Consider the following 13,484-nt stretch of genomic DNA (forward strand, 5'->3'; position numbering starts at 1 on the left):
GTGTGCTTCTTTCTGTGTGTGAGTGTGTCTATACTAGGTCAGATAATGTTAATGGCCATGATGTAAGAGAAAGCAGGGCATGGGTAGCATTTTGTTAGGGAGGGATGGAAACCTTTTTTATTAAGATGATATTTGAGCAGAGATCTGAAAGGTATGAGAGTAGATCGTGAAGCTATCAGGGGAAAGAGATTTCCCCTTAATGGGGATAACATCTGTATAGTCTTGAGGCAGAGTGTGCTGGGGTCAAGGAGGCATACCAAGTATGCCAGCATGGCCCTAGTGGAGTCAGCCTGAAAATGGAGTTAGAAGCTAAAGTCCCAGAAGTAGTAGCGGTGGTCATGTGTGTATGTGTTGAGAAGATGCAGAGTACATCATGTAAGGACTGATAGACCATGTTAACAGAGGAGAAGCCACTAAGGATTTTTGAGCAAGGGAGTCATATGATCTGACATTTGCTTTATATTGTCTACATAAGCAGTGTCTTTCATTCTAAATTCTTCATTAGTCACTTTTTTTTCATAAGTCTTCATTAAGCCATGCTTTAATTTTTTACTTTGTTTAGATGTCAAAGCACATGATAGAATATCTTGGGCAGTTTTGCATAATAATTAATAATGATTATACTTAATAATAGTTATTTTTAATTTTAAGCATCATAATAAGAACAACAATAGCAGCAAAAAAGCAAAAATATGCATAAATACTACCACTTACTTGGCACCTGCTATGTACACTACATGTTGTTTCACACAATTCTCATAACTACCTGTGAAGAAGTACTGTTATTCTCCTTATTTTACATCTGTTGAAAATTGAAATTGAATCACTTGATCTCCAGAAAATATTTTTTTTATGTTGCCTTGTATTTTAGGCAAAATTACATTTATCTTGTATAAGTAGAAATCAACAGTATAGAATAATGAAGTGCATGACTGAGTTATATAGTTGACTTGCTTTTGAGTTGTTTATCATAACAGTGTTTTAATCAAAATGACAAATATTAATTTAATAGAGTATATTTCAGGCATTTAGCTAGATGTTTTATATGCATTATTTCACTTAATCCTTACAGTAGCTCAGAGAAGGAAATTGAAACTCAGAAATGTGAAGTAACTTATGCAAGGTCACACAGTTAGTAAATAGTGGCACAGAGACAAAACTTCCATCCATCTGACTCTAGGAGTTACGTCTTTAACTACTGTGCTATGTGGCTAAATGTGGGTGAAAATAGATTGATGCGTTAAAAATCCTTTATTTGCTGTAATGTATTAAAGTGTATTTGCTGTAATATTTTTCAAATGCCTCTTTCTCCATTTTATTTTTAACCTGTGAACATTTGAAAGCTTACACCCATTTGGACTGGTATAACCTAAGTCCTAATCAACCTGTAGTACAACTGTGCTGTTCCTTCTAGGTCAGCCTCTATGAGAATCAGTCACATTATTGCCTTGGTAAGTCCATGTGATCCACAGGCTGTTTATCTAATCATTTGAACTGTCTGGTCCTTGAGACCAGTCATAGCCATGGTGTACCTATCACTTTGAAAATGTAACATGGAAAGATACATTTGTCATTTCAGTCTGTTCAACACAAGTTATAAAAATAGTAACAAGGACAAAATGCAAGATGGATTGCTGAATGAGAAATGAGATGGAAGGAGAGAAAGGGCAAGGAGATGGAAGGGTTGTGGGGGAGAGAGAGAGAGAGGGAGGAAGGGAGGGAGGGAGGGAGGGAGGGAGGGAAAGAGGCAGGGAGAGAAAGAGAGAGAGAGAGAATTTCTCCTAGTGACAAATTTGCCATCTATTAATAACATCCACCTCCTAATAGCTACCAGCCTACTGTGGATTCTGAAAGATACTGCTTTCACCCCTGTCCTAGTAGAAAATACTCTTGAGCATGCATAAATCTCATTTTTCCCCCTCATTCATCTCCTTGTCCTAACAACTACTCCTAAGGCTTTCTCATATTCAAAAAGTCAAAAAAAAAAAAGAAATTATTATAAGTTTATTCCTTGAAATAAGTTAGAGTGGAAGCTCCAGGAAGCCAGGGGGCAAGTTTTATTTGTCTCTGTATTTCCAGTACTTTGAGCAAGACTTGGTACATGGTAGGCCTTGAGAATATGTTTGTTGAAAGAATCAATGCCTGAATAAAGTTCAGGTCATATAGATGGTGTGGATAATATCAACATTATCATACGTCAGCTCACAGAAAGCAGGTATTGCTTTTTTTAAATAACAAATTTGGATCTTCCTCACCTGTCTCCTCTACTGTCCTCTGCTGCCTAGAGTTTGCTGACTTACACAGTGGGAAGGCTTAATTAGGTATGTCAAATGGATGCTTAGTGGAGCCACATTTCTCTTTGATTCTTTTATTCATCCTGAATCTTTCATAGGAATGTCTGCAGGGTCTGGAACTTTACAGAGTATTTGGCAGAATTTCAAGGGAAAAATAGAAATATTTGGAAATTTACAATCTGATAAAAATAAATTTATTTCAAAAGTATAGGACAAGTTATGCATGCATTTTTCTCTTATTTCATATATTATTTCAGTCTTAGATTTCTTTTAAAAGTTTCCCCAGTATTCTGAGGAGAATTGTACAGAATTGAAGAGAATTAAAATATATAAACAAAGACTTGACCTGCTGCAATTCAAGTTCCTTTGACCTTATTGATAAATCTTACTTTGGGGCATTTACCTTTGAGTCAAGAGTCAGTAGAAAGAAATCTGCTTTTTGCATTTTACCATGAGATTTGGTCTAAGTACATCATATTTACTAATTATTCTGGTTTGCTGAGCTATCCTACTAATCTTTTTAAAATATTTTTCTTATTGACTTTAACCCAGAGATTCCCAGACTGCTTAAAAGTCCTTCTGGAATGAGGAAAATTAATTCATCTTGTGCCCCATACTTAGCCTAATACATAGTGGAAATAATGGCTGGGGGTTGAGCCACAGCGGTATAATTTACTGGTTGTTTGACCTTGGGCAAGTTACTTAGTCTCTTTGTGCTTCAGCCCCCTAATTTCTCCTCATTCGTAAAATGAGAATGATAGCTGTCCTTCAGGATTCGTTGGAAGTGTCTGTGATATGAGTGTCCAGTGCCCAGTACAGTGCCCGGTACCCTCTCCTGCACTCTGTTCACTTTCTTTAATGTCAGCACCTCCCTAACAACCCCTGGGGACTTCATGTCTGAGGAAATGAAAAGTGGCTCCTCTTCACAAAAAGGTCGGGGACCTTCAGATGGAATCAACCCTAGAGGTTATTTACATGACATTTATTTTTTTGCTTGAATGCCAAAGAAGCCTTTGGGAGTTTAGTACAAATAACTCCACAAGAATGTATACAGTTAAGGGAACGTAGACTTAAATTAATAGTACTAAATGTTCACTGAATGAATGTTTAGTTTATTGCAATCTGTGCGGTCACAGATTCATGCCATTGAAAATAACTAAAGCACAATAAAATAGTAATGCAATGTTATTCTTAAAGTTCATTCATTTATGTATTGATTTGTTATAGACAATGTCTTTTGGAATTTTGAGGCTGCAGCTCATTTTTAAAGCTTAAAATAAAAGGAGACTAGAGGCATCAGAGTTGGTGGGATGAGGAGCTACTGCTGAGGGGTATCAGTTTCTTTTAGAGGTGATGAAAATGTCCTGGATTATATAGTGATAATACTTCTACAAGTTTGTGAGTGTGCTAAAAGCCACTGAATTGTGCATTTTGAATGACTAAATTTTATAGTAGGTGTAGTATACCTCAATTTAAAAAATAAATAAAATAGCAATAATAGAAAAAAAGACCAATATAAAACAAATGTGTTAATGCTATAATAATATGCAATAACATAACTGTAAGGAAGTGTATCAATTTCTAGATATCTGAACATGAATTATTTTCTTTGGGGATACATGACAAATTATGTACAATAAAAAGTCTGCTTTTAATTATAGATTTTACAAATCCATATTGAACACCATGAGTCCAAATACCTGTGGGATAGATATCTAAAAGCTGAAGCAGTTTCAGAATTGGGAAATGCTAAACCTCCTTGCCTATCATTTCCTTGGAGTAACAATCCCAGAATCTTTCCAGAATTCCACTCCAAAACTTTGTCATCTTGTTCTGTCTTCTGATTGTAAACTGCTTTAGCTATCAAAAGGAAAACACACCCAAAACTGTACAACTTTTCATTGTTTTTCTATTCTGTGAGGGATCGAAAACAGAATCAAATAATCATTTGTTCTTGTTTTCTGGGAATTGATGCAGTTTTATCCCTTTCCTTCTCTTTGTTGCAGACATAGATAGACAGTGAAGCGCTACTTCTCCCCAGCCTCATTCTCCAACTTTCAATTTGTCTAATTGCTCAAAGTTTGAATTTCGTCCAGGCTGTTTGGAACACGAATTTGACTATGACTTCATTGACAATAGTAATAGCTAAAATAATATGTGAATAGAATGAGGTAGCTACCAGAAGTTAGAATTTAGAGAGACCAAACTGATGGAGAGAATGATTTGGGGGACTCATCAATCTGACCTTTAGAATAATAATATGTGCTATGAAATTTCTCAGGGCCATAGTAAAAAATGCTTCCAATGACCAGTTTCCCTGATCTGAGTGCAGAATTATCAAGTCAGATTTCCCCAATTTATTTTTTTTAAGATTTATTTATTTATTTATACAAGCACTGGGTACAGTCAGAAGCGCCGGAGGGTGAGAGAATTCACCAGAGCCAGAGCGGGGAGCAGAACAGGCAGAAGGACCAAAGTACACTGCTGAGGGGAGCAGCAGGCGGCAGGAGAGGTCTGCGCGCCATGTGGGACCCTCCTCTGGTGGTCAGGGAGCAGCCGGGAATCGAACCAGCACTGCAGAGGCTGCGGGCAGCTTCGCAACCCAGCGCTCAACCGCTGCACCACCGGGGAGGCCCCATATTTCCCCAATTTATTGATATTGGGAAGGAGATGGGGAGGGTGCTTTAGATAAGGAACACAAATTTTATGGTCATTAAAAAGTAGTATAGTTTTTTGAGAATTTTGTTGTTTTAAGTCCATCCCTGAGAGCCTAGATAACCTGAGAGTGTTCTGTTTCTGGACCAAAAGGCTGAGGACCAAACTCTAGATTTTATGATTTATTGATCTATTATCCTGGAGGTGATCCAACTTTGACGACATCTCTCTCCAAACATTCTCATTACTTAATCGTGATGTTTAAATATTGCTAAGATATCTGGCTGGTTTGGTCAATTTAATTAATTGGCCATTTTAGACAATATAATCAGGCTAACTATAGGAGAGGAAAAATTTCCTCTATTCTCTCAGGTTCAGTGGCCAGGGCAATGAAATGAACTGACTAAAGACAAAGTAGAGAAAAACAAGATTTTAACACATGCATCATGCAGGCATGTGGGAGAACTCAGTAATGAATAACTGCAAGGGGTAGTCAGAACCTGAGTTTGTATTGCTTCTGAAAAGAAGAACAATAACTTTGTAGAGAAGTGACAAGACAAAGGAAAATGGGTTTAGGTTTTTAGAACAGGAAAGTAAATACTTAAGGGAAACTAATAAAAGGTAAAAGGATTATTTGGTAAAGTTTGTTAATGTAGATTCCTCTTGGTTCTCTCCTGGTCATTAACACTTCTCTCCTTTCTGGTGAAGGAAAGGGAGACATGTTGACAAATTTACATCTTGCTTTTAGCTAAAAGGGGCACGCAGAGGGCTTTTCTTATATCTGCGTTTCCTCAATTATCTTTAGCTCAAAATAGTCCTTATGCCAAAGTGGTATATCTGATACTCTATGTAATTAATTTAGTCCGTTGTGTAGGGGGAAATGTCAGATTGGTTAACTGAAACTTTGAATGTAAACCAAAAAATGCAAGCAATATTCATTTTTTTTTTGTTTTGTTTTTCTACCAGTTGGATTACATAGCTTTTGAGATGCTATTTGGTAGAACTAGGATACCTTCTATGAGATCCTGGTCTGAACTTGATGCACAGGCCTGCAGATGCCTTTGGGGCAAAGGGAAATTGGAACTCTTCCTTCTCCTTAAGTTCCTGGGACCAGATTCAGCTGGAAACTGCTGGTTTCAGGAATGTACTGAGTCAGACCGCCACTTATTTCGCTACATGGATTCCACCTAGTTAACTGATTTAATGGTCTTCTCAGTGACGTGATGCCTAGGCAGACAGTTAATTTGCCACAAATAATCATGCCTATAGGAAATTTTACTGAATTTTTAGTTTGGCTTATACAAAATGATCAATCTGATTGTTAGCTCTGATTAGAGGATCTTTTTTTTTTTTTTCTCATTTGCTTTCATCCTGACATGTCTGTTCTCATTATTTTGGAATATAAAGAGAGGCACAAAAAAAGAACTGCAAGGATATACCAATAATGGGCAATCTTCTTAACTCCCTTCTTTCAGGGATGCCAGCTTTGGAAAAGTTCAGTAGCAACTATAGTAAGGCTTCCCTCTGGATAAGTGAACTGAAGAAAAATTGGTATATGTCGGTATTGGTATATAAGTGGTATGTGAGTGCATATGTTGAATTTGGGAGTAATGGAAATGACACTGGTCTGGATAGAAACTCAGAGAAGTCGCTGGGTTCCATTTTCTGAAAAGAATGGAAGCTAACAAACAACAAAGAGGACCCATAAATATTTAACCCTGCCTCTGTAATCCTCATCTTTGTAAGCAGGGTTTGTATATGGGGACATTTGCATCTGTGTAATTCCTTTGCTCCTTCAACAACTCACCTGTGTGGGGGGAATAGAGTGGGGGTGGTGTTGACAGCATATGATTTTCTTTTGAATCCTACCTTACATCCTTCTCACGGAGGAGACATTCCTGTCAATAACATCTTTTTAGTTTTTTACTTTGTTTCGTTAAGTTTTACTCTTAAGTGAGCTCACAATAAATAATAGGTGTTTGCTAGAAAAAATTAATGTAATGTAATTTACCATTCTGCTAGGCATTCTGCACTTGTCCTGTAAAGCTGCATAATTTATTCAAATGACCTGAGGCTTTTAAAATCAATCTTCTAGCAGGAAAATAACCCCCTGCCTCCAGGAGATTGGATTTTTTTGTATTGTACTGCTTCCCATGACTGACATTTATTTGACTCTGAAGCGTATTTACATTGTTGACTTAACTTGGAGTTCTGTGCTGAACCAATAATGTGCTGTATTTCTTGCTTTAAGTAATGTCAAAATTATTTTTTTTTGCTTTCCCCCCTTAATTTCCTATAGTTACAATTTCTTTCTTTGACTTGTGAAAATTATACTCCTAAAATTATGAAGAAACAGAGTAAGTGCCCTTTTAATCTTCTGGGAAATGTGTGCCTCTTTAAACTTTGTTTACGTCAGAACTTACTGTAATGAAGGACAAAAGCTCTCGACAAGGTCCCCTGCTCCTCCAGGGTGTTCAAGCCCAGGTCTCCCAGAGGCGACCCTGCTGCTTGTTCTCAAAAGTTTATAGCTCACCTCCTAGCTGTTTCTTTGCAAGGGGCATGAGAGGGGGCTAGAAATAGAGCAGGGTGGGAATCTGACCCATCGTGACCACTCGGGAGGCTCTGGCCTGGAAAATTCCCCTGTATGTGGAAAAAACAAACATTTGAAATGGAGGCAGAAAGGAGGGTTAAAGAGTGAAACCAGTTCCCATTTCACCTCTTCTGCTGATAACCATATGTGACCACTCAGTTGTTTCCCAAACATCAGTTTTCCATCATTTGGACAGTGCCTCAACCTGAATCTGTCCAGAGCATAGGAAGAAAACATTTGGTGATTTACTAGAACAGTCTGTACGTATATTAGGAGCATTTTCTCCATGTTCAAGCCAGTCTACCAAAAGAAACACTTGAAAGGGTGTTGTCCCAGCCTTTGAGTCCTACTCTACTCCACAGGCAATGGTGACCTCTTCTTACTGGTCCCGTCTGTCTGACTACCTCGGTACTGAATACGGTATTAATGGAGAAATAGACAAATGTCAGATGGCATGTTTTTTTTAATTTATTTTTTTATTAATTTTTAAAATTTTGTGTATTTTTTACATCTTTTTCATTTTTGTACAATGTATGCATTTTCATCTTGGTTATAGTCCCCATACAATTCCCACTCACCCTTGTTTTGATCCTACTGCCTCCTCCCTCTCACCCCCGCCCCTAGTGTGTCTCTGGTTTATAGTTGCTTGTTGATTTTGATTTTCACTTTATTTTAATCAGTCTTTCTTCTGGTCCCTTATTTACATTTTCTAAATTCCTGCTATGAGTGAGACCAGTCAGATGGCATGTTTTGTCTTATGTCATTTGTAATTCTGCCTTCTGCCACCCACCCTTGCTTCTTCATGAATCTCCTGCTGAACTCATTACTTTCGTCCATTCTCAGCTACTTCCTCAGAACCAACCCTCCTGTCCCTGCAGCCTGTAGAAAGGACAGGGACCCTCTAACTGCTGCCAGAAAAATGTGATCCATAGAAATGATTGGAATCCATACACCCATCCAAGCATCCTAGGTTCTCTGGTTTTCTGTATTCACTTTGGTGAGTACAGATAGCCTGTGTGACACAGGTGATCACACAGTTCGCCTACCTGTAGTCTCCATTTGGGGAGTACAATTTAGAAAAGTATTTTCTTCCACATAACAATCCTCCAAACCCTGTTTGCCTTTTTGAGTATTTTTGTAACAGTTTATGAATTGTCAGTAGTGCCTTTCTGTAAATGTTGCAAGTTTTCTTGATGTCAGGACAAGGGGTGAGATTAAAGGACCAGCAAGTACTCCCTCCCTGTGGTCTCTGAGATTAGATTACTCCTTTTAATTTCAAATCTCATTTAATAGCTATGTGACCTTGCAAAAGTTATTTATTTAAACTCTGTGAGCCTTGGATTCCTGATTATAGTACAGGAGTAATATTAATAACCTATAATAACAACTACATGAGGTAGGCAGTTTTAAATGCTTTGAATATATTAGCTCATTTAATTTTCATGACTGGTTGATGTAGGTTATGTGGACATGTTAACACAACTTACTGTGACAGACCTTTCCCAGTGTATGTAAACATTGAGTCATTGTGTTATACACCTAAAACCAACATATTATATGTCAACTATACTGCCATAAAAAAGAATCTTCATGATGTACGTAATTAACTTCATTCCCATTTCTTAGATGAGAAAACTGAGACATGGAAAAGGAAAGTAATTTGGCCAAGGTCATAGAATTAGTAAATGGTATTGAGCTTGTGAAGCCAGGGAGTTGTATCCCAGAGGCCTTGTATATGTCAGTAAGTTAATATTGCCTCTCTAGTAAATTATTGAATATAAAACATTTAACACAGTGTTTGGCACAAAACCTTAATTGTCAGCTGGTATTATCATCTACTATAACTTGTTCTTCTCTTTTCTACTTTTGTCACTCTTGCTTCAAGTAGACTGATTGTGTCAAGTTGGTCTTCACTGCCCCCACAGGAAAGAAAACTACAGTGATGCTGGCTATGGTAGCTGCCTTGTCTCTCACTTCGTGTGCTTTGTATTTAGACAGAGACTATTGAAAGGAGAAGTAAATATCAATACCTCTTTTCCAAGTCAATACCTCTTCTCCAAGACATGAAAGTTATATGTATTCTATCACCACCCCTCCAGCAACAAGCCAACAAAAATGGCTTAAAACGATAGAGAAATTTTAGAAATTACAGACCTCAGGTAAAGTTTCTACCATTCTTTAATAAACTGGGGTAAAAAATTCAGAAAGTCATGAAGGCTGCAAAAGATGTTGGTGGACAAAGACTCTGCTACTAGGATAAATTCCCTAGTCTCAATTCCTTAACTTGTTTTAGAATGTCATTATCAGGAAAAAAGAAAGAGAAAATTCTGCAAATTATTATATTCTTCTTTTAAAGTAAGCCACTGACTTCAAAATTCTCTAACACATTTGTGGAAACTTCATTTTTTTGTTTGAGATTTATTTGAATGAGCTGTTATGATTGGAGACAGTGAGAATTTCAGATTAATGTTTTGCAGCCAAAAAAAAAAAAAAAAAAAAAAAACCTCTGGAAAGCTGGCAAGTGTTCATAAGTCAGCCCTAGAATTATGTAGGTTGAAGGCTCCCAGTGGACAGACCGAACATATAAGAAGGAAACCAGAGATCTGGTGCTATTACGTCCCAGAGTCTAAGGGAACGAATAAGCACAGAATTAAAAGCATTCTTCAGCCTGATTTTTTAAGGTAGGTCTGCACAGTTTATATATACTCTATGTGGAAAGTAGAACATACATTAAATGAAAATATTTTTTATGGATGAACTTTCCCTTTTTCCTGTCTTTTAACACTGTATTTTGCAAAAACTCTTAAATTATTTAACTGCTGTTTCTCTTACAGGAGTGCACTTAGGAACTAGCCAAGCTGATTTATGATAACTAAGTTTTAAACTCCAACAACCAGTAAGTCTTCAAGTGGGTTTATTTTAGATTCTTTTATGTTATTTTATTAAGTCAAGATTATGAGAGAATGAGCTGTAGATAAAAGTGATAGTTTTGCTGTTTGTTAGGAGATTCCTTGGTGTTTACTTTTATCATTGAGTAGTTTATTTATAGTATCTAAAGCAATAGTCTTTCCCTTCCTGTGTTTATCTTCAGCTAATTTTCTTTTGTTTTAAACTAATGCTGATAATTTTAAAAAGTATCACAAAAACTGGAATGTTAATTATAACATTTAAGAGCAATGTAGCAATGTTATACTTAGTTGTGTTAAATTGAAAATATAGCAAATGAAAAATGATAAAATTATATCATGATTAATCATTGATGTTCAATTCTTATTTCACTAAGTAATCAAACTATTTCTGCTTTATCCTAACTCAGATTTGGTTGTTTTTTCTCTTTCTTTTCTTAATTGAAGAAGTAACTGGATTTTCTTTTAATCGATGAAACTTAAATACCTAAATCTAAAAATAGTAGTCTATTAAAATGTGAACAGAGGGTTTTTAGAAGTATGCATGTATTTCAAAACTTCCTCTTAGTTATTTTATTATTGTGAGAACAATGGAGAGTAGAAACAATTATTTTTAATTAGTAAAAACCAATCGTAATCTCCCCTCCTAATATGATCCTTTTGCATATTCTCCATCAGTCTTTTGTATACTTATTTTTTCCATAGCTTATGTTACTTATACTTTCCATAGCTGTAATGATTTGTATATAATTAGTTGCTTGAATAAGGCATTTCTCTATGCAATAGCAAGCAGCAGTGTGAGTTCTGGAAAGTATACAGACTGAGATATGTGCTTAAGTGTTTTTGAAATATTAACTTTTCTCATTTCTGGATTCCTTCTTATTTGTTACACACATTTCCTATTCTGGATAACCTTTTGAAATATTAATTTTCTTTAAACCTTTTGAAAATATGATAGAAGAGATGGTCAAAATGCAATTTTGTTCAGAGTTTTTAGTCCCTGATACTGCACTGTCTTAAATTCTTTGTACTTGTGAGAAAATTCTCTTTTCAAGAAGTGAAATCCATTCTTATTTCACAAAGCAAGGTCTGTTTCATAATATTTTCTATAATCAGCTACCTCTTTTGCTTTCAAGAGACTTAAAATATTAATGTCCTAACATTCTGTGTTCTGAGAGTTTCATTTTTTTCACCCACAGAAGACAGTAAGAATTAGGAGCTGCTGACATTTCAATATGAAGGGCAACTTCACCCTTGCCACCATCAGCAAAAACATTACCAGCAGTCTTCACTTTGGACTTGTGAACACCTCTGGCAACGAGTCGGCCTTTAACTGTTCACATAAGCCATCAGATAAGCATTTAGATGCAATTCCTGTTCTCTACTACATTATTTTTGTGATTGGATTTCTTGTCAATACTATTGTGGTTACACTGTTTTGTTGTCAAAAGGGTCCTAAAAAGGTTTCCAGCATTTATATCTTCAACTTGGCTGTGGCTGACTTACTGCTTCTGGCTACTCTTCCTCTCTGGGCAACCTATTATTCTTACAGATATGACTGGCTTTTTGGACCTGTGATGTGCAAAGTGTTTGGTTCTTTCCTGACCCTGAACATGTTTGCAAGCATTTTTTTTATCACCTGCATGAGTGTTGATAGGTACCAATCTGTCATCTACCCCTTTCTGTCTCAAAGAAGAAATCCCTGGCAAGCATCTTATATAGTCCCCCTTGTTTGGTGTATGGCTTGTCTGTCCTCATTGCCAACATTTTATTTCCGAGATGTCAGAACCATTGAATATTTGGGAGTGAATGCTTGCATTATGGCTTTCCCACCTGAGAAATATGCCCAATGGTCAGCTGGGATTGCCTTAATGAAAAATATCCTTGGTTTTATTATCCCTTTAATATTCATAGCAACGTGCTATTTTGGAATCAGAAAACACTTACTAAAGACCAATAGCTATGGGAAGAACAGAATAACTCGTGACCAAGTCCTGAAGATGGCAGCTGCTGTTGTTCTGGCGTTCATCATTTGTTGGCTTCCCTTCCATGTTCTGACCTTCCTGGATGCGCTGGCCTGGATGGGTGTCATTAATAGCTGTGAAGTTATAGCAGTCATTGACCTGGCACTTCCTTTTGCCATCCTCCTGGGATTCACCAACAGCTGCATTAATCCCTTTCTGTATTGTTTTGTTGGAAACCGGTTCCAACAGAAGCTCCGCCGTGTGTTTAGGGTTCCAATTACTTGGCTCCAAGGGAAGAGAGAGAGTGTGTCATGCCGAAAAAGCAGTTCCCTTAGAGAGATGGAGACCTTTGTGTCTTAAATGTGAGATGGGCATGCAGGTTATCAACATGGCTACGTGCCTTGAGGTCTCCTTGAATTACCTTTTAATGGCTTTAGCAAAGTAATGTTGTTTCCCTTAATGTAAACTTTTCTCACTCTTCTAGATTAGGGAAGCAAATGTAAGTACTTCCAAGAATTGTCTCCCCACCCCCTCTTTTCTTCGTCTGTTGGTACGAGACTGTCATAGGGAGACATACCCATAATTTAGAAGTAACTGGGGATTTATCTGAAATTATAATAGTAAATTGTGAATGATATTTTGGGGTTTCATCCTTGACAAATGATGGAGTTTTTTTTAAATCCACTTTTTATATCCACTTTTTATCAGGCTTTCCTCTTGAACCAAGGCCACTCTTTTAACTCATTGCATTACTTTCAAGGCATTATGCTAAGTGACACGAGCACTTCCAAATTAAGTATAATGCAATAGATTGGTACTGGATTATTCAGGCATATGCCTTTTACTTTAAAAAATATTATATGTAATAATCCTTTTATATTTCACTTGAGCATAAGTTTATATTTGAGATATAGTTGCATATTGAATAAGGCTAGAAATAGAGTAGATCACATGTACTCCTAACTTCAACTTTTTTAAATAGTTATATAAAAGTATAATAACCATATAGTCACATAGATTTGTAATTAAATGTGTTAGTGTTCACTAAACTAATAAACACATTTTCAAACTTTGT

General features: G+C 36.6%; 1 protein-coding gene across 1 annotated transcript; it reads left to right on the forward strand.

The window, feature by feature from the left end:
• Positions 1-11,659: 11,659 nt before the first annotated feature.
• On the forward strand, positions 11,660-12,769 carry AGTR2 (angiotensin II receptor type 2; the record flags this gene model as incomplete). Its single annotated transcript, XM_084258490.1, has 1 exon — positions 11,660-12,769. The coding sequence occupies exon 1, from the start codon at positions 11,681-11,683 to the stop codon at positions 12,767-12,769; it is 1,089 nt and encodes a 362-aa protein (XP_084114616.1). The 5' UTR covers positions 11,660-11,680.
• Between the last annotated feature and the right edge of the window lie 715 nt (positions 12,770-13,484).

This window comes from Talpa europaea, assembly GCF_964194135.1.
Source record: "Talpa europaea genome assembly, chromosome: X".
Classification (NCBI taxonomy): domain Eukaryota; kingdom Metazoa; phylum Chordata; class Mammalia; order Eulipotyphla; family Talpidae; genus Talpa; species Talpa europaea.